At 41.3% G+C, this 21,056-nt stretch overlaps 1 protein-coding gene across 3 annotated transcripts in view; it reads left to right on the top strand.

Annotated features, from left to right (window-relative positions):
* Positions 1–21,056, top strand: part of rps6ka1 (ribosomal protein S6 kinase a, polypeptide 1) — a 172,012-nt gene that overhangs the window by 67,930 nt on the left and 83,026 nt on the right. The window contains exons 1-2 of one of the 3 annotated variants that reach the window (XM_059954695.1): positions 3,674–3,730; positions 6,288–6,341. The exons of 1 other annotated variant lie outside the window; for it this stretch is intronic. In XM_059954695.1, the coding sequence (XP_059810678.1) occupies positions 3,689–3,730; positions 6,288–6,341 (96 nt within the window). In that variant the 5' untranslated portion in view covers positions 3,674–3,688. Of the gene's footprint in view, positions 1–3,673; positions 3,731–6,287; positions 6,342–21,056 lie in introns of those variants that run through there. One more of the 3 variants, XM_059954691.1, reaches the window with a different exon arrangement.

Below are 21,056 nucleotides of genomic sequence, written 5' to 3' on the forward strand. Positions count from 1 at the left end.
AAAAGAAATGAAATCAAATCATTAGGAAGAGGTGACATAGAGTTGGAAGGTGTTGGATCATTGTGGAAACAGCTAAGGAACTGCAAGGGTAAGAAGACCCTGATGCGAGTTGTATACAGACCTGCAAGCAGTAGCAAGGATGTCGCCAACAAATTAGAACGGGAGATTGAAAGTGCATGGCAAAAGGGCAATGTTACAATCGTTATGGGGGACTTCAAAATGCAAGTAGGTTGGGAAAATCAGGTTGGTGCTGAATTAGAAGGGGGAATTTCTAGCGTGCCTACGAGCTGGCTTTTTAGAGCAGCTCGTGGTTGAGCCCACTAGAGGATCAGTGATCATAATATGATCGAATTCACCAAGAAATCTGAGAAGGAGAAACTAAAGTCAGATGTTTCAGTATTACACTGGAGTAAAGGGAATTACGGAGGCACGAGAAAGGAGATGGCCAGAACTGATTGGAAAAGAACGCTGGAGGGGATGACAGCAGAGCAGCAATGGCTGGAATTTCTGGAAGCAGTTCTGAAGGGACAGGATATATACACCTCAAAGAGAAAGAATTGTTCTAAAGGAAAGATGACACAACCTTGGCTAACAAAAGAAGTCAAAGCCAAAGAACAGGCATATAATAGAGGAAAGATCAGTGGGAAGTTAGACAAATGTGAACCGAAGAACATTACAGCAACATAATTCTGGCCTCCTTGACATCGCTGCAACCAAGTGTAGATTAGGCAACCATTTTGCAGATCACCCTCTGGCTGTCACCTTCCAACTTTGTTCCACCTTCCTACATGTAGATGGCTACATACAGGCCATCTTTCCTCATGCCTCTGTGCTGATTCAGGGTCTTGACCTGAAAATTCAACCTCCGCACATGCTGCTCGACCTACAGCATTCTGTGTTTTTTTTCTTTCCTCCCCTCTTTACTCCTGACCCTACTCCTTTTTCCCCATCTCCATTCCCAACCTCCTGTCTTGCCTCTAACCCCTCCCTCCTACTTTCTCCCTCTCTGTCCTTACCACCTCTCTTGCTGATACCTTTCCTTCACTTTGCCACATTATCTTCTTTCTTCCATCTTTCTCTCCCTCCCACCAATTCCCAACAACCTTCTCTACGTTTTTAACAAGAACAGAAAAAAGGAAGAATACTGAAAATGAACCGGGAAATTGTGCAAGTTTGCAATATTTAGAAATATTTCTACACATTCAGTTTGTAGTAGCTAAAATGGTGGATATTTAGACCAGCACTTTTAATGAATAGATTTTGACAAATAAAAATTGTAAACTAAAATCCTTAAGCTAACCCAGTAAAGAAAAACTCACCCACTCACTCTCTGCCTCCCTCCTGGTGGCACTTGTCTGCCCAGACCAGTGAAACAAGTTATTGTACATATTGCAAGACCATGGTCAGATCATAAGGAAAATGTAGCAGCATCTTTACTTTTCTTTAAGGAGGTTCAGCATGTCACTGAGCATTCTAACAAACTTTTAAAAAAAAAGTACAAAGTAAATTTATTATCAAAGTACGTACATTATCACATACAACCTGAGATTAATTTTCTTCTGGGCATGCTCAATAAGTCCATAGAATAATAACCATAACAGAATCCTGAGCTGCAGATGTACTGTTGAAAATATACTGATTGTGGATAATTTATATTTAATATGTTTTTTTGTTGTTAGTTACTGCCTGTTATGCCACTGGTGTTTAGGGCAGCAATGAAGATCCTCCGTCTCTGTCTGTCCTTGGCTGTGGTTTCTGTTGTGCCCCAGGTGTGTTTCAGGGTCCCTATTTCTGCTTCTACGGTATGGCGCCGAGATGTCACTGTGGATGCTACTTGCATGATGCTCTGTGCCTGTGTTGCAGCTGCAAGTGGGATTTTCAACTCATCCGTGTGTACATGCACCTGTGCACATATTAATAAACTCAACTTTGCCTTAAATGGTCAGTATGTTATTACTTGATTTTATATCCTTTTAATCTCCCACTTTATTGTGCCTCTTATTATCATATTATGGCATTTCACCTCTTTCCAGTTGCTTTATTATTTCCATTTTATTTTCAATCGTGATTATTTCCCGTCGACAGAACAGAAACACTGTGTATTCAGCAGCAGCCGTAGGTCCGCCGGGTCCTAAAGTCCACCGCACCGAGACAGGTTAAATAAGGGACTTGAGCATCCGTGTTTTTTGGTATCATTGGGGTGTCCCAGAACCAATCCCCCATGGATAAGGAGGGCCGACTGTTTTTGTTCAACAATACCATGATCTAAAATTGGTTCTTGCCCATTGATTAAACCAACGTTTGTCAGCGCATGATCCATCAAAGTTTTACTGATTTAGTGCACTCTTTCTTCCATAACCCTGCAAGTTAGTTCTCTTTAATTATTTTTCCACTGCCTTTTTGTTTCTCCAGCATCCGTTTATAGCATTCTTTCATGTAGTATGTGGTAGATAAGAGTTCAAAGTAAATTTATTATCTAAGTAAATATATTGTATGTCACCATATACAAACCTGAGATTCGTTTTCTTGTGGGCAATCTCAGTGAATCCAAGAACCGTAATAGAATCAATGAAAGACCACACCCAACAGGGTGGGCAAACCACCAACGTGTAAAAGAGAGCAAACCTTGCAAGTATAAAAGAAAAAGGAAATAATGAAAATAAGTAAGTAATAGAACATGAGATGAAGTGTCCTTGAATGTGAGATCATGGTAACACTTGGTGAAGTAAATTATATACCTTGACTGCCTTGTTCTTTCTCCCATTACTCTAATTCTTTGACCTATGAGCAACCATCTTGCCAGAGGAAATGTTTTCTCCCTGCTTCACTGTGTCAAAACCTTACTCGTACTTCCTCTTAGATCTCTCTTGGCTGCCTTTGTTTGAAGACCAATCCCAGCTAATCCGGTTTCTCATTATAACTAAAAATCCCGATACATTGACAGTTCACTCCTCACTATCAATGTTGCCTGGCTTGCTGAGTTCCTCCAGCATTGCGTGTGTGTGCGTGTGCGTGTTGCACTAATAAACCCTGTTGTTTGACCAATGATTTTGGATTCTGTCTTTAAAGTAATATTGAAAATTAATACATTTGATTAAATGATAATTGAAGATTACTATTATGTAACTTCTGGATACAGATTAATTGCTAGAACAACACAAATATATGACGGAGTAGCAATGTATATTAGTGAGTAATCTTCAAATGGATTTCAGTAGCAGGGAAGTACTTGATAATTCTGATAAAATGGTATAGGCCTACTCCAACTTACAAACACCTGCCCAAACAAGGGCTTAAGGAGACTGGCAATATAGATCTGCCACTGTTATATTGGTATTAAATCCATTGGTTTATTCCACCTGTGCCATTTATTGAAATGAGGACTGATTTTATTTTGTGGGTTATAACTTGGGAGCTTCAAGTTTCATAGAAGAGTTTGTAGCCCGTTTGCAGTTCTTCTTAAATGCTGAAGGTGTGAGTTGAGTTGACTTGGCTTCAGGACCTGTTTCATTGGAAGAACTACAACTCGTTATCTGAATTGGGTGTTTTCTGATGTATATTATGAGTGACCATTGTGGTTTTTAAAAGGAAATTGCACAAACCCCTGAGCAAAAACTGAAATATAACTTGCGTAGTTCTAATGTGGTTGTATTGTGGGCATGGAAGACTGAACTAGTACTGAAACAGTATGCTGAAGACACTGTTCGGAATTAAAGCCAAATTACAAGAGGTAAGTTTTTAGTTCTTGATTGTGTTTAAGGGTTTGAGCTTGTATGGGAGCTCAATCTTCACATTATCAAGATTGTTTTTTTTTTGTTGCTTCTCAGAGACTATTTCCATCTGAGATACCAGTTGGCTGTTTGCTTGGAAGTGACTTTATAAAGTTTCATTTCTCTATTTGTAAAAATGGAGCTGTGTGAGGTTAGAGAAATAGGATGTCTCTATGACTAACGTTTTTTTCAGTTGAGAGATATAGCGCCAGTCTAAATTATCTGGCCGCATAAGCTAATTTTAAAATGATGGTGGTTCTCTTAAGGGCTGAAATGATGAAGGCTTTACACATGGTAATCTCAAAATTACATATAAGTAATATACCCCAAATTTGAACTCCTGTTTGTATAATTAACTGATCTTAGTTGTGACAGTTGTTAGCTTTGGTAGTCCTCTTTCTGATATCAAGTGGCTGCTGTGATGTTCACTCTATTCCAGCATCTTGTCAGATTGACCCTTGGCAGCATGCGAGTACAGTTGACAGACTCTACAGCAAAGCTTATCGTGACCAAGATGCAATTAATTTAAGAGGCAGTGTAAAAATATCTCTCCTTCATTCACGTTAAAAGCTGAATTATAACTTGGTGGTTGGTTGTAATATGGTTATATTGTGGACGTTGGTGGCCATTGCTGGCAATGGAAGTGGGAGGCTGAAGACACTGGCGGTAAAAGTTGGTTAAAGGCCTTGTGGAGGTAATGGACAGTAGCTGTTGTCTGTGCATTCAAATTCGTACAGGAAACTGGTAGTTGAACAGGAGATGAAAGAAAAATCCTTGCACCTTGCTGTAGCTGTTATTATCTCTCCCTGTGTGAGTCTCCTTCATAAACAATTATTAGAGTTAGCTGGTCAGCGTATAAAATAGTGGGGCTGGGGGGATACAATTAATCAATTCTCCCAGTGTCTCACTTGAATTTTTAAGCTCTCCATTTGTTAATGAATTGTTATGTTTTGCTGTTGTATTTGAAACTGTCACATCTGCACAGCCTGTTATATTAAGTAAAATTCTATAATTGTCTGATCAAAGGGAGAGCTGGTAAAATTGACAGATCTGTACAGCAAGCTATTATTACCAAGAAGGGTGTTAGCAGAGGGACATAATTTGAGATGCTGTGGAAGCATCTTGCACTTCTAACAGCATAGGCAGAGGCCATTTGGTTCATTGGATCAGTGCTGCCTTCCAGAAGAGTCAAACATTGTCTCCTTGTATCACTGTAGTCCTGTAATTTAATTTTAAGGTGATTGGGAAAGAAATATAGGCAGATGTCAGAGGTAAGTTTTTTTTTAAACAGAGCGATGAGTGCATAGAATGTGCTTAAACGGGTGGCTATAGGTCATAGAAAAGTACAGCACAGAAAGAGGCCCTTTGGCCCATCTAGTTATGCTGAACCATTTAAACTACCTACTCCCATCAATCTGCACCGGGACCATAGCCCTCCATACCCCTGCCAAATTCTCTTAAACACTGCAAATGAGCTCACTGACAACACATTCCACAATCTCACGACCCTCTGAGTGAAGACGTTTCCCATCTCATTCCCTTTAAACTTTTCACCTTTCACCCTTAACCCATCACCTCCAGTTGTAATCTCACCCAACCTCAGTGGAAAAAGCCTGCTTACATTTACCCTATCTACATCCCTCATAAGTTTGTATACTTCTATCAAATCTCCTTTTAAGCTTCTATGTTCCAAGGAATGAAGTACTAACCTAATCAATCTTTCATTATAACTCGGGTCCTCCAGAGCTGACAGTATCCTTATAAATTTTCTCCATTCTCTTTCAACCTTATTTGCATATTTCCTGTAGGCAGGTGACCAAAACTGCACACAATACTCCAAATTAGGCCTCAGCAACATCTTGTATAAGTTCAACATAACATCCTATCTCCTGTACTCAATACTTTGACTTATGAAGGCTAATGTGCCAAAAACTTTCTTTATGACCCTACCTACCTGTGATGTAACCTTCAATGAATTATGGACCTGTATACATAGATCCTTTTGTTCTGCTGGTTGGTGCCAATGAAGTACAGCAGCTCACACTTTCTCCATTAAATTCCATCTGCGATTTTCCAGCGCATTTTTTCTGGTGGTGTTGGAGACAGATACATTAGGGGCATTTAAGAGACACTTACTGTAATAAGTCACTGCAGGAAAAGTAAGAGGGTATGTGGAAGGGAAAGGTTGATCTTGGAGTTGGTGAGTAGGTCAACACAACGTTGTGGACTGAAGGGCCTGTACTGTTCTGCGTTCCATGTCATTTGCACATGCTGCTTAAAAACATCAGCTAGGATTAATCATGGGTGGTATTGTGTTTCATGATGGGAGGGCCAAGCAGGAGAAAAGGGATCTGAGTAAGTTAAATGGGCTGAAGGGCTGTACTGTGCTGTAAAATCCCATGTTCTACTCTCTCATGTACGCCAATCAGCTTTAATTCTTTTTGCCTACGCAAATGGGTAATTTATAGTCGCCAATTAATCTGAATCACATGTATTTTGTTTTGCAATCTAATTTAGGAAAAGTCAGAAATCACATGGATAGAAAAGGACTTTGCCTCTTTATGTTGTAAGGTAAGATGCAGAAACATGTCATGCATATACAGTACTGTGCAACAGTCTGAGGCACCCTAGATTTTTTTAATATGGTTTCAGATGGTAGGGCCTTCACTGAGCCCTGATCTTGATATTATAAAGACTGTCTGATTACCTGAGAAGGCAGAAGCAAGTGAGACAGCCAAAGTCAGCTGAAGCACTGTGGCTAGTTCTCCAAGATGCTTGGAACAACCTACCAGCCGATTTTCTTATAATACTGTGCGACAGTGTACCTAAGAGAATTGATGCAGTTTTAAAGGCACACCAGATATTGATTTGATTTAGATTTTTACTGTCTACTGCTCTTTATAGTAATTTTTTATATTTATAAACTTTTCATTTCATTATTTCTGAAAGCATTTTCACTTCACAGAAATTTTTACATGTACCTAAGACTTTTGCACATTACTGTACAATATTGTTAACAGACTAGATTGCCTTGCTTGCCAAATTGCCCATTGCTGGGCACATGAATGAAATTATATGACCTTGTCTTCTTTTCTCTTGGGCTGTAGTCCTAATATTTTATTCACTTTTGTTAAGATTGGATTGGATGTATAATGTAGTAACATCCTTTTGTCCTATTGAACGATTTCAAAAGGTGCCTTTGCAACATTTTTAATAAGCCTGCACAGTTTCTGTTTTGTAAATTGGAAGCCTTTGGGAAGATCAGCGCAGTTGGGTATCCCTGAAAATGAGTGCTATGAGGGCAAAGCTGTAGAATAGCACTGCCCTGTTGCACATCATCGGCATTGGGTTGACATACAGTACTGTGCATATGTCTTGGGTATGTGTGTGTATGTACATATGTGTGCATGTGTGTGCCTATAAAAAGTATTCATCTCCACCCCCCCCCCCCCCCCCGGAAGGTTTCATGTTTTATTTTACAACATTGAATCACAGTGGATTTAATTTGACTTTTTGACACTGATCTATAGAAAAAGACTCTTTCGTGCCAGAGTGAAAACAGATCGCTGCAGAGTGGTCTAAATATATATTACAAAAATAATTGATTGTATAAGTATTCACCCGTCCCACTCTTTAATATGACACACCACATCACTGGTGCAGCCAATTGGTTTTAAAGGTCACATAATTAGTTAAATGGAGGTCACCTGTGTGCTGTCAAGGTGTTTCAATTGATTGTAGTAAAAATACGCCTATATCTGAAAGGTCCAACTGCTGGTTAGTCTGTATCCTGGCAAAAACTACACCATGAAGACACAAGAACACTCCAAGCAACTCTGTGAAAAGGTTATTGAAAAGCACAAATCAGGAGATGAATACAAGAAAATTTCCAAGTCACTGAATCTCCCTGGGAGTACAGTTAAGTCAGTCATCAAGAAATGGAAAGAATATGGTGCAGCTGTAAATCTGCCAGAGCAGGTCTTCCTCAAAAACTGAGTGACCTTGCAAGAGGGGGACTAGTGAGGGAGGCCAACAGGAGATCTATGACAAATCTGGAGGAGTTACAAGCTTCAGTGGTTGAGATGGAAGAGACTGCACATACAGCAACTGTTGCCCGGGTGCTTTACCAGTCGCAGGTTTATGGGAGAATGGCAAAGAGAAAGCCACTATTGAAAAAAGCACCGTGAAGCAGCGTGGTGGCTGCATTATGCTGTGGGGATGCTTCACTGCAGCAGGTCCTGGAAGGCTTGTGATGGTAGAGGACAAAGTGAATGCAGCAAAATACAGGGAATTCCTGGGGGAGGGGGAATCCTGATGCAGTCTGCAAGAGAACTACGACCAGGGAGAAGATGGTTTTCCAGCAAGACAATGACCCCAATCATAAAGCCAAAGCTACCCAGGAAAGCCTTAACAACAACAAAGTTAATGTCCTGGAGTGGCCAAGTTACAGTCCAGACCTCAATCCAATTGAGAATTTGTGGATCCTGTTACACTTACTTTTCAATAATCAGTTTGAGTTTTTGATTGGGCGACTTTGCCCTGGACTTCATTCCAACCTTGATCCAAGTGTGGACCTAAGCATTCAATTCCATGGATGCGGTAAGTGTCAGCATCAAGGGAACATTTGGAAAATTAGCATCCAGCGTAATTCCCATAGCGTTGCGTTAACCGCTAATACAGCTTGGGGCATTCCAGAATTCGGAGTTCAGTTCTGATGCCATTCTACAAGGAGCGTGTACTTTCTCCCTGGGTCCTCCGGTTTCCTTCCATAGTCCAAAGACGTACTGGCTAGGTTAATTGGTTATTGTAAATTGCCCGTGGTTAGGTTAGGGTGAATCAGGTTTGTTGGAGGTTGCTGGGGTGCCATGGCTCAAAGCACCAGAAGGGCCTTCTCTGTGGTTTATCACTAAATAAATTAGTTTGGCACTCCTTTTATCAACCTGAGCAATCATTCCACCCATGCACTGTGCCTGCAGTCTCTGTCATATATAAAATAACAAGGCGTGTCACTACACTGACCACTGCCCAGGTCCTGTGGAGGAAGAGGGCAGCAGGAGCGTGGGAACACCAGCTCCAGGAGATTCCCTGCAGGCTGCACACAGTCAACACTGCTGCCTCCTTCCCCTCAGTTCACTTCTATGATAGTTGGTCTAACTCCTTAAGCAGTGGCATTGTTGGAATGTCTGTAGCAGACCAGGGCGATAATCAGCATCGTGTTGTGAAGCAAAATCAGAGAGAGAAAATACATGCTGGATTTGGCAGAGTGCTCACAGCAGAGGAAGAACATTTAAAAGAAATGCATGGACTCGATGTTAGTTAAGCCCGTCATCCCTGTAGGGACAAAGGCTGCTGACAGCAACTCGCCAGAGTCCTCTGACATGGGCCAGCATTCAAGTTGTCCCCGGCTGTAACCTATTCAACGTTCACTCTAACTGTTTTTAACAACTGCATGGACCAGCCACTGCTCATGGCAGGAATTTTTCTACACTGCCTGAAAACTGCACGGCACTTCAGTAAAAGTTTATCTGGAGTATGAGAAAATTCCAGCTGCGTGGCAACAAAGGCTACGTAGTCGAGAGCATTTCTGTTACAGCGAACAGGCACCCGTGCAGCTTTGAGGGAACGGTGAGCCCATCGAAGATCCTACCAGGGATGAGATCCTTAGAGCTTCTGTTGGCATTTCTGAAACTCTGGGTTTTTATGGAATGTGGTTGCTAGCCCCATGCCCAACACCTTCTTTTGCAGCTGAGCTTCTGACCATCAAAGGCAGTGATTTTTAAATAGTGGCTGCTGGAAAATTGCTTAATTACGTGTATCTATAGGCAGGTGTGAACATTTTCCCCCCACTGCTGAGTTTGAGCTGCTGCTGTTGGTAATGATAAAATTTTACAAGATGTCATTCATTACCGGGTTCCTTCAGGTTGTTACAGTGGGGGGAGGTGGCGTGAGTAAGCTCCCAATGGTGTGCATCCCAAATAGGCTCTGACGTCCACGTCCAGCTCCTGGCCTTCACGTGCGGCTTAGCTACTAAGCCCAGTGGAACAGTTTCTACTGATGGGAAAAGGGACAGCAGTGGGTTACTGGCGCCATAAATCCAGTCGTTACATGTAGCTGTGGTTGGCAGCTCATCTAGGAGAAGGAAAATTCTGATCTCTAACTAGGCTGCCTTGCAGCTGTACTCACTCATTGGGAAGGTTTCAGGGTTAAACCTCATGGCAAAAATCTGTAATTGGAGTCCCTAAGGCAGTCCGGTGTTGAGTTCAATGCTGACTGGCAACTCCTGCGATGCCGCTGGTGCCAAACTGTATCAGTGTCTGCTGTTCCTTTGGATTCACCAGCCACATGGCGAGGGGAAGCCTGCTGCATGGACAGCAGCTTGCTCTCCACATCGCATTGCTCTGGCCTGCGTACTGGCTCGTGTATCACGCAGACAGCTGGGGTGCAACATCCGCGATCGATCCCGAGCAACGGAGGGCCTCATTGATTAACTGAGTGCCACAGTAGCTTAGCAGAGAGTGCAATGCCTTACAGTGCCAACTGTAAATCTGACGAGGGTTCAATTCTAGCCACTGTCTGTAAGGAGTTCGTACATTCTCTCAATGACCACATGGGTTTCCTCCGGGTGCTCCAGTTTCCTCCCACAGTCCAAAGACATACGGGTATGTTTAGTGAGTTGTGGGCATGCTATGTTGGTGTGGAAAGCGCATCAATACTTGTGGGCTGCCTCCAGCACATACCACAGACTGTGTTGGTCATTGACGCAAAATGACACACTTCACTGTATGTTTCGATGTACATGTGACAAATAACTCTGATCTTAAATCTGACATCTAGTATGTTTTTAGTCTCGTTCCTTTACCCCTCTGCATTCAAGGTTGATTATATCTTGCACCTCTCACCTGAGGTCTGCATTACTTTCCTGAAAACACATTTATATATGGTTTCACTTACTATAATCCAAACAGAGCAAATTCAGCATTATGGAGATAGAGGTTCTGCAAATGCTGGCCATCTTAAACAACAATCTCAAAATTCTGGAGGAACTCTGCAGGTCAGGTAACAGCTATGGAGGGAAATCATGTTTTGGGCCAAGGCCCTTCATCAGGACTCAAGTTCAGGAGGACATTGGCAGTTGAAATCAGAGCAGGCTTCCAAAACAATAAATGCAATTAGAGCAAGTGTAAATAAAATTACTTATAAACCTTCAGAAATTAATGAAACCTTCAAAAATTTTTATTCCGAATTATATCAATTGGAATCACAAAATGAGGTTGTTGAGATAGAAAGATTTTTTTATCACAAATAACTCTTCCAAATTTGGAAGAACAGAAAGGATTAGATATGCCTTTTACATTAAAAGAGGTTGAAGAGCTCTAGGATCGCTCCAGAGCAATAAATCTCCAGGAGAAGTTGGCTTTCTGCCTGAATTTTATAAAAAAAATTTAAAGATTTATTAATCCCTCCCTTTATAGAGTTAATATATCAAGTGGAAAGAACACATAAACACATAAAGATTCCAGAATCTTTTTCGACAGCAATTTTAACAGTATTGCCAAAAAAAGATGGAGACCATTTAAAACCAACATCATATAGGCCTATCTCTTTGTTGAACACGGATTATAAAATAATAGCAAAAACAGCTTTTCTTGCTTGTGTGCTTTACACAATAGTCAGCTTGCTACAGAAGGATGAAATTTATTGAGCTGGGATCCACCAAAATCTGTGTGGGCTTTTTTTTGCCCTTCCTGGCCACATAAAGTGGTTTCTTATTGAGCTTCATGTTCTATCAATTGAAAGGACAGCTTTTATATCTGCAGAAGAGTTAAGAGTCTGTGACAGAGAGCACTCGGTAAGCGCACTCCTTACACACGTGCATTTACACACGCATAAGCATTGCCTTGTCATTCTGCTGAGTGTGCACACTTCTGTCTTCCGCCATTATTCTCATAATGAGTCCTAACCCGAGCCGATGCACTTGGTTTGGTTTCGTGTTGCCTTTCTCATCATACACAGGGGAATTTTCCACTTCTTTAGTAATGGGATGTGTATATGTTGATTGTATAAAGTATTTAAGGTAGATTCTTGTGTTTATTTTGTAATATGATTGTAACCACATTGTAGGTGCAAGATATTCTAATTCCTGTGTTAACATTAAGTTAACTTGGGTAATTATAGGTAGTATGTCCGGGTGCCTAATATACAGGGCTCATTGCCCTCAGTATGAGAGAGATGGGGGCTGCCAGTCGTTCACACTCCGAGAGGATTCCGGAAAGCAGCGTGCGGGAGCCTCAAGGCAGGCAGGCTGCGAGCTGATGTTTGACTACAGAGAGGGAAAGATCTGCTGGAGAGTGTTGGCCAGGTTTTCTGCGTTTTGAATGTGGACTTGGACTACAGACTTTTTCCCAGTCATATAGTTTTTTTATATTCTGTGATTTTCGCCCAGACTTTCTTGTTTTTTTCCTTGTGGGGGTAATGTGCCTGTTTTGTTTGTTATTTTGTGTGGGAGAAGGGGTTGGGGGGGGGGGGGTTGATGTGTATAAGATGATGAGAGGCATTGATCATGTGGATAGTCAGAGGCTTTTTCCCAGGGCTGAAATGGCTAACACAAGAGGACACAGCATTAAGGTGCTGGTGAGTAGGTACAGAGGAGATGTCAGTGGTAAGTTTTTTATGCGGAGAGTGTTGAGTGCGTGGAATGGGCTGCCGGCAGCAGTGGTGAAGTTGGATACAATAGGGTCTTTTAAGAGTCTCTTAGATAGGTATATGAAGCTTAGAAAAATAGAGGGATTTGGGTAATTTCTAAAGGTCATGTTTGGCACAGCATTGTGGACTGTATTGTGCTGTAGGTTTTCTATGTTTCTATTAGCCCGTTCCATTTTTTTGTTCATTTTTTGTGTGGAGAGGGTGAATTTTGGGGATTGATGACCGTGCTGCCTTTCTTTTCTTACTTGGTTTTGTGGCTACTTGGAGAAGAAGAATTTCAAATTGTGTACTTAGATAACAAAAGAATCTTTGAACACTAGACTGTACAGAGCAATTGTGTTTTCCTGTAGATATATTTTTGTAAATATTGCCAGTTTTCCTTCCATTATTTTCGCTAATATTTGTAAGTTTGATTTTTGACACACTTAATGAACACCTTGCACTGAAGCGGTAAGCAACTCCAGTCAATTTTTTCCTTCGGTCATAACCCACAAGCCAAACAGATTTCTTCCATACTTTGGAAGCTACATTTCATTGCTTTAATACTGTCTTTGCTAGCTTGCCATCTTCTAGTATTTATTTAACCAGTTTACACCTAACTATCCAACATATCTCCATGCGCTCATCACGATAGTCCTTCATGCTTTGGGAATGGATAACAAAACTGTAAGAATTTTTGTTGCTTAGTCTTTACAATATTTATTATAAATTCTGTTCATCCTTCCTGTAAGTCTTACATTCCTCCAAATATGATTTTCCCTCTGAGATTGATCTCTCTGAATATCTTTTCTGCTGCCAATCCACTATTTTGAACATTGCCTTATATTGCATGCATTCCATTCTAAACCTCTCATTTTCCTATTAAAAGTACTTAAAAATCAATTATTAGTTGAGAAAATGTTCAACCATGCCATTTGATCGCTTATTACTTGGCCGAGTGTTTAATTCCTATTATGCCTTTGGTTAGACACTTTGGTACAATTTTAAAGTACTGTATTAATGGAAGTTTAGGTGACAGTGTTAGTTTTTTATGTGACATTGGACAGAAATAGTTTATGGATCTTTATTGTTTTTCTGTGTTTGACTCTGTGATCTTCCATCAGAGCTTTGAATGCATTACTGATGGTTTGACTGTTCCTGTTTTAAAATGAGATCTTGCTTCATACTTCAATGGTAATGGAGAAACATGAAGATACTGTTACGGCATTACTTATTTTTATGTCCCCTAATTATGATATTTGCACGCAAAAGGTTTAAATCAAGGAGATGAATCTTAAACTGTTCCTTGAACTTCAGCTGCATATTTAATTGACTTAATGGAATATTAGTTAAGTTTTGACATCTCTAAGCATATTTGGATGTTGCTTGCTGTTTCTTGTAACAAGGATGAATTTTAGCCTGATTAATATTATGCTACATACTTTAAGTTTTACCTCTTTCAGTACCATAGGCTATAAAATTAATTTTTATAATTATAAAATTATTTTTTTATTAGATTCCATCTTCTCCAGCCTTTTACCTGTCTCACCCACTTGGTTTCACCTATCAATCTTCTAGCTGGCATCCTTTGCCTTGCCCCAACTTCTTATTCTGGTGTCTACCTCCATCCTTTCCAGTCCTAAAGAAAGGTCTCACCCGAAATGTCAGCTGTTTATTTATTTCCATTGATTCTGCCTGACCTGCTGAGTTCCTTCAGCATTTTGTGTCGGTTGCTTTGGATTTCCTACATCTGCAGACTTTCTCGTGTTAAAAGAAGGAACTGAGACAAAAGACTGACTAATGAATGGAGAGCTGAGGTGAATTAAAAGGAGTAGTGAAATGGCTGGCCTTAAATGAGGTAATTTAGAAACAAGATGGATTTGCCTCAAAGTTTTTTAAACTGAGGTTAATTGTAGTTGATTGAAAGTTCAAGATTCTGTAAGAGAAATTCCTAACCTTTTAGCCAACTAATCTGTTCCAGATAGTGACTGTGACTGCCTTTGTGTTTGAGGATTAGATGTGGCAAACTTTAAAAGTGTCCTGGAAAGTTTTCTGAAGCAATAGTGCTGCATTCAACTTCCTCTTAAAGAATGTGTTTGGACAAGTGTTTGATATGTTAGTGAGGGAGCACTTCAGAATAAGTGACCATTATTTATTTCAAGAAAGTCATGGAAAAAGATAGTACTGGTACTAAATTTGCAAATGGCTAATTTTGAAAGCATTGGACAGTATCTCTGTATAGTTGATTGAGAAAGGCTGTCTGCGGATGTAGGGATGTTTGGCTTCTGAAAGTGAGATAGAAGGAGTATGGAGCCACTGTTTTCCTTTCAGAGTGCAGGGCAATTGGGAAGATTAGAAAATCTTGACTGAATCAAGGAACACACACAAAATGCTAGAGGATCTCAACAGGTTAGGCAACATCTATGGAAATGAATAGATAGTTTACGTTTCAGGCTGTGACCCTTCTTCAGGACTGAGAGTGAAGGGGTGAAGATGCCAGAATAAAATGGTGAGGAGAGGGGAAAGAGGCTAGCTGGAAGCTGATAGGTTAGGCTAAATGGGTGGGAAATAGCCGGAGAAGGAGAAATCTGAAAGGAGAGGAGAGTGGAGCATAAGAGGAGGGGAATCTGGGGGAAGTAATAAGCAGATGAGAAAGAGATAAAAGGTCAGAATGGGGAGTAGAGGAAGAGGGAGGTAAAATTTGTATACCAGAAGGAAAATCAATATTCATGCCAGTAGTGTGGAGGCTACCCGGAATGGGAATTGGGATTAAAATGTTTGGTCACTGGGAAGTCCCACTTGTGGTGGATGGTGCAGAGGTGCTCGACGAAGCAGTCCCCCAATTTATGATGGGTCTCACCAAAGCGGGGGAGGCTGCATTGGGAGCTCCAGATGCAATAGATGACCCCAGCAGTTGAAGTGTTGCCTCACCTGGAAGGACATATTGATGTGGGATGGAAGTGTATCGGTTCTGAACATCCATGGTGAAGATGAGGCAGTCAGGGCATGGAATTGGAAATTACTGAAGAGACCAAGAGGATGAGAAGTTTTGCGGATATAGGTGGCAAGGGACGGAATGGAATGGAATTGTTACATGAGTTCAGTGGGGTAGGAGCAGGCAGAGACAGTAGGCCTACCCGGACAGTCTTGAGTTTATGGATCTTGGATAGGAGTTAGAAACAAGCAGTGTAGGTAAGGGAACTGTGAGTTTGTGGCAGTGGATGGGAGTTTCTGGAGTGTGGTTCTGTCCAGGAAAAGAGGTAAGTATCATGTATGGACAGCAGGGATCAACTGAATGCCTTGTGTTAGGAATGTAGGAGTACTATTGAGGAAAATAGAACTGGAAGGCCATGAGGTATCCCTCCAGATATGATGGAGCTTGGGAAATGGGAAAGATCTTAAATGAATACTTCTCGTCTTTATTTACTAATGAAAATTGGAGCAAACCAGTGAATTCAGGGGAGGAAGCAGTGATACCCTGGAGTATTATCAATATGTACTTATCTTTTCTCAACTCACACAAGTAACAGTGTATGTTTTCATTTAACCTAGGTTGCAACTTGTTTACAAAACAAATTTATTAAAACAGCCATGCCCATTTCTAGAGTTAACCTGGAATACTTTTGAAAATGTTTACACACGTGTTCTACGAAGTCATTAGCACCGTTGTCTTCTATCGAACACTTGTATTTATGCCAAACTTCAGTGCAGGGGAAAGATTTTCTCAGAGCTCCTACAAGACCAGTTCAGTTTTATCTCAGAAAAGGAGTGCTGGCATTGGAGAGGGTTCAGAGGAAATTCACAAGAATTATTCTAGAAACAAAAGGGTTAATACACGAGGGCATTTGCTGGCCCTGGATCTGTACTCACAGGAGTTTAGAAGAATGATGGAGGATCTCATTGAAATCTATTGAATATTGGACTGAATGTGGAGAGGATGTTTCCTATAGTGGCTGGGACCAGAGGACACATCCTCAGAATAGTGGGATCACCATTTGGAAAAGATGAGAAGGAATTTCTTTAGCCAGAGGGTGGTGAATCTGTGGAATTCATTGCCAAGGATGTTTGTTGGAGGTCAAGTCATTGGGTATATTTGAAGTGGAGGTTGATGGGTTCTTGATTAGTTAGGGCATCAAAGGTAATGTGGAGAAGAAAGGAGGATAGGGTTGAGAGGGTTAAAGCAGCCACAATAGAATGAATGGTGGAGTAGACAATAAGCCAAATGGCCTAACTCTGTTCCTCTGTCTTATTGAGGAGGAGGTATTGATGTTTTGAAACACAAATCCCCAGAGCCTGATCAGATATATTTTAGAATGTGATTGGAAGCAAGTGATGAGATTGCTAGGCCCTGGAAGAGGATTGACCAGGTCAAAACAAAGGATATTATCCATGTGTGACTTGAGCAAAGACTTTGACAAAATACTGCATGGTAAATTGGTCTGGAAGGTTAGAGCAAGTGAGTCAAAGGTTTGGCCAATTGTATACAAGATTGGTTTGGTGCTAAGGGCCAAAATGCAGAAGCAGGTATAGTTTGTTCAGGCTGGAGATCTGTGATTGATGGAGTGCTGAGCTGTGGGTGCTGGTTCAGGTATGTTAATGATTTGAATGAAAATGCCGGTGACATAATTAGTAAGTTTGCAGATGATACCAAAAGTAGTGGTGTAATGGATTGTAAAGAAGGGTGTTTAAGATTACAACAGGGTCTAGAGTTAGGGGTTCCCAACCTCGGGCCCATGAAGCTCTTCCTGAATCATTGAGTGTGTGCCTTCCGGCTTCAGTACCTCCTTCCTGATGAGATCCAAGCATGACCTGGGTGATGGGTATCCTTAATGATAGACACCGCTTTTTTGAGAAGTCCTGGATACTTGGAGGCTCGTGTTCATGATGGAGCTAAGTTCACAACTCTTTGCAGCTTTGATCCAGTGCAGTAGCACCCTCCCCCCGCCACACCAGACGGTGATGCGGCCAGTTAGAATACTCTCCACGGTACATCTGTAGAAATTTTCATGTGTTTTTGGTGACAAACCAGATCTGCTGAACTAGTGAAATATAGCTGCCGTTGTGCCTTCTTTATAGCCTATCAATTTGTTGGGTCCAGATTAGATGCAGAGATTTTTTTTCTCAGCAATATTTTTATTGTTTTTTTTAAATCAAGAAAGCATAGTACAAAGGAAGTTTGTGCGGTAGATAACAAATGTACAATTCACATCTATAAGAGAGATGCACCCGTAGTCCGATCATGCTTTGGTTGCCTCCCTGTCCCGACCTACCCCTCCCAGTTCCCATCTCCAAGCTATCATTGCATTGGCAAAAAGGGTTAAACAGAACCTTTATCCCCACAGAGCTGCATTGGTATAGAGAAGGTATATTTTTCTAACACTCAAACTGTGGTGTATTTACACATCTGAGTTTGTAGAATTTTACCGGAGAATGCTGAAAGTCAGGGAGTTATGTGCAGAGAAGAGGAAGAAGGGATAAATCTTCAGTTTGGCTGGGAATTCTGAAAATATTCAAGAAAGGGTCCCCACACCTTTTGGAACTTTATGTCCGAATCGAGAGTTGAATAATGGATCTTCTCAAGGTATAGACTGGAGATGATGTCCCTAAGCTACTGAGCATGGGTGGGCGGGGCGGCATCCCGCCACCTGAGTAAGACTGTGCGCCTGGCCAAAAGAGAGGCAAAAGACAGTATGTGACGTTTGGTCGGACTTAGGTGTGTCCCCCCTTCTCCGGAGGTGTCGGAAAGAGGAATCAAAGGGTTAGGTTCCACATTGTAATTAAGTATTTGGGATAGAGTTTGGAAAACATCTTTCCAGTATTTATCCAAGCTAGGGCATGTCCAGTACATGTGAATAAGGGAAGTCTCGTCCCTTTTGCGTTTGTCGCAGCAGGGATTACCATCTGGGTTAATGCGAGATAATTTAGTTTTAGACCAATGGGCCCTGTTGTATGACCTTGAACTGTAACAGGCGGTGGCGAGCACGTAAAGAGGTTGAGTTAACTAACTTGAGAACTGAATCCCATACATCATCGGACAGTGAAAAATTTAAATCTTGCTCCCAGGCAATTTTAATTTTGTCAAGGGAGGCTCGCCCCAGAACCGCTAGCTTGTCACAAATAGTAGATATTAGACCTTCACGCAATGGATTCATGCAGAGAAACATATCAACGTTTGTGTCGGGTGCCTCAGGGAAGTTTGACAACAAAGGGCTGATAAATGTCTAATTTGCAAGTATTTGAAGAAATGAGTGTTGGGTAAGTTAAACTTTGCAGACAATTGTTCAAATGATGCAAAGCAGTTATCTATAAAAAGATCTTTAAAGCGCCTGATGCCCTTTCTGTACCAGTCTTGAAATTTTGGATCATGTATAGAAGGCTGGAAGCGGTGATTATGTAGAATAGGACTTGAAAGAGAGAAGCCAATGAAGACCACTATACTTTCTGAACTGAACCCATATTCTCAGGGTGCGCCTGATCACAGGATCAGCAATTGGTTTAGGCGTAAGAAGAGGGAGTGCGGATCCAAGAAGTGCAGAAATAGAGAAATTCTCAACAGAGTTCAGCTCCGTTGCCACCCATATTAGGCAGTCAGATTTGCTGTGGAAATGAGACCAAAAGATGAGATAGCGTATGTCAGATGCCCAGTAATTTAAGTGGAAATTGGGCAGAGCCATGCCCCTAACACGTTCAGATTTTTGAAGATGGACTTTATTCAGTCGGGGACGCTTGCCCTTCCATAATTTGGATGATGTGACTGAGTCTAATGAGTCAAAGAAGAGTTTAGGAATGAAAATTGGTATGGATTGAAAAAGGTATAATAATTTAGGAAGGATGTTCATTTTGACAACATTAATTCAGCCCATCAGGGACATGTACAGGGGTGACCACTGTGCTAGACTCTGTTTTGTATGATTTAACAAATTAGTGAAATTTTCTCCAAAAGGACGCTTATAATTCCTTGTTACTGTGATACCAAGGTAAGTAAATTGGTTATTCACCACCTTAAAAGGGAGGTTATGGATTTCTGACGCTTGTGCTTCTCTATTTATTGGAAAAAGTTCGCTCTTGTGTAAATTAAGTTTATATCCTGAAAACAGGCTAAATTTGTTAAGGAGTGAGAACATGGGGAGTAAGGAGGTGATCGGGATGCACAGAGATAGTGACACTTAGAAATTTGGAATTGCTCACTCTATCCAATTCACCCTCTATGAGGACTGGTGTGTATTCCCTGATCTTACCGTTTCTGAAGTCCACTGTCAGCTCTTCGGTCTTACTGACATTGAGAGCAAGGTTGTTGCTGTGACAGCACCCAACCAGCTGATCTATCTCACTCCTGTATGCCCTTTTGTCACCATCTGAAATTCTGCCAACAGTAGTTCTATTATCAACAAATTTATAAACGCCATTTGAGCTGTGCCTGGCCACCCAGTTGTGGGTGTAGAGAGAGCAGAGCAGTGGGCTAAGCACACACCCGAGGTGATTGTCAGCAAGGTGGAGGTGTTATTTCCACGCACAGATTGTGGTTGACCGGTTAAGAAGTGGAGGAACCAGTTGCAGAGAGAGGTACAGAGACCCAGGTTCTGGAGCTTTTCACTAAGAACTGTAGGAATGATTGTATTAAATGCGGAGCTGTAGTCAAGAAACAGCATCCTGATATGAGTATTTATATTGTCCAGGTGATCCAAGGCCATGTAAAGAGCCAATGAGGCCTCACCATTGCTTTATAAAGCCTCAGCGTTACATTTTTGCTTTAATATTCTAGTCCTCTTGAAATGCATGCTGACATCGATATGTAGTGGGATGTGTAGGCAGGTGGGATTAGAGTAAATGGGAAGGATGGCCAGCAGTGATGTGGTGGTCTGGTGGACTAGTTTCAATGCTGAGTAACTCCGACCTTCTGTTTTGAGATCCTTTTCACTCTGTAGCAAATGCTCTGAGCTTTAAGTTCAAAAGAAGACTCAATTTCCTTTTCATACGGTGTTTTGAATTTTGTCTCTCTGATTTACAAACCATGTGTCAAATGCAACTTTCTGCCTGTTGTGCTGTTGGCATTTAGGCACCAGTGAAGGTCCTTCATCTCTGTCTTCATACAGTTCACACAGGTGTAAAGGGTTCTTCTTTGCTGTTTCCATAACAATTTTATTTTACCAGTCAAGGTTGTTGGCTCTCAGCTGCACCCCTGAACGAGGAGGCCCGGTGGACCCCTCTCAGTCTTTGACCTGTTTGGTATGGGTGACCCTACTAAGAGCCAAAACATAGAACCCTGACTCCAGCTAAGGTGCCAGTCCTCTTGGCAGTGGTGGGAGGGGGTTTATGGCTACGTAGGATTGTTAATCTTGGCATGTTACTTTGCAAACTAGCTAATGCGCAAATTAGAATAAATTACAGAAATTGGGTTGTGGTTTCTGCAAATGATTGTTTATGAGAAATTGCTTACCACAGGATTAGCTGATACAGTTGCTATTGGTTCAAATGCACAAGGAAATAAAAAGAAAAATGCTTTACTTAACATCTCTTTAAAAACCTGTGATGAAATTGTTTTGTTTGAAGGACCCCCCCCACCCCCCAGAGTGATGAGCCTTGTTATTGGGTTTGAGATGAGAC

The sequence above is a fragment of the Hypanus sabinus genome, chromosome 30, assembly GCF_030144855.1.
Source record: "Hypanus sabinus isolate sHypSab1 chromosome 30, sHypSab1.hap1, whole genome shotgun sequence".
Classification (NCBI taxonomy): domain Eukaryota; kingdom Metazoa; phylum Chordata; class Chondrichthyes; order Myliobatiformes; family Dasyatidae; genus Hypanus; species Hypanus sabinus.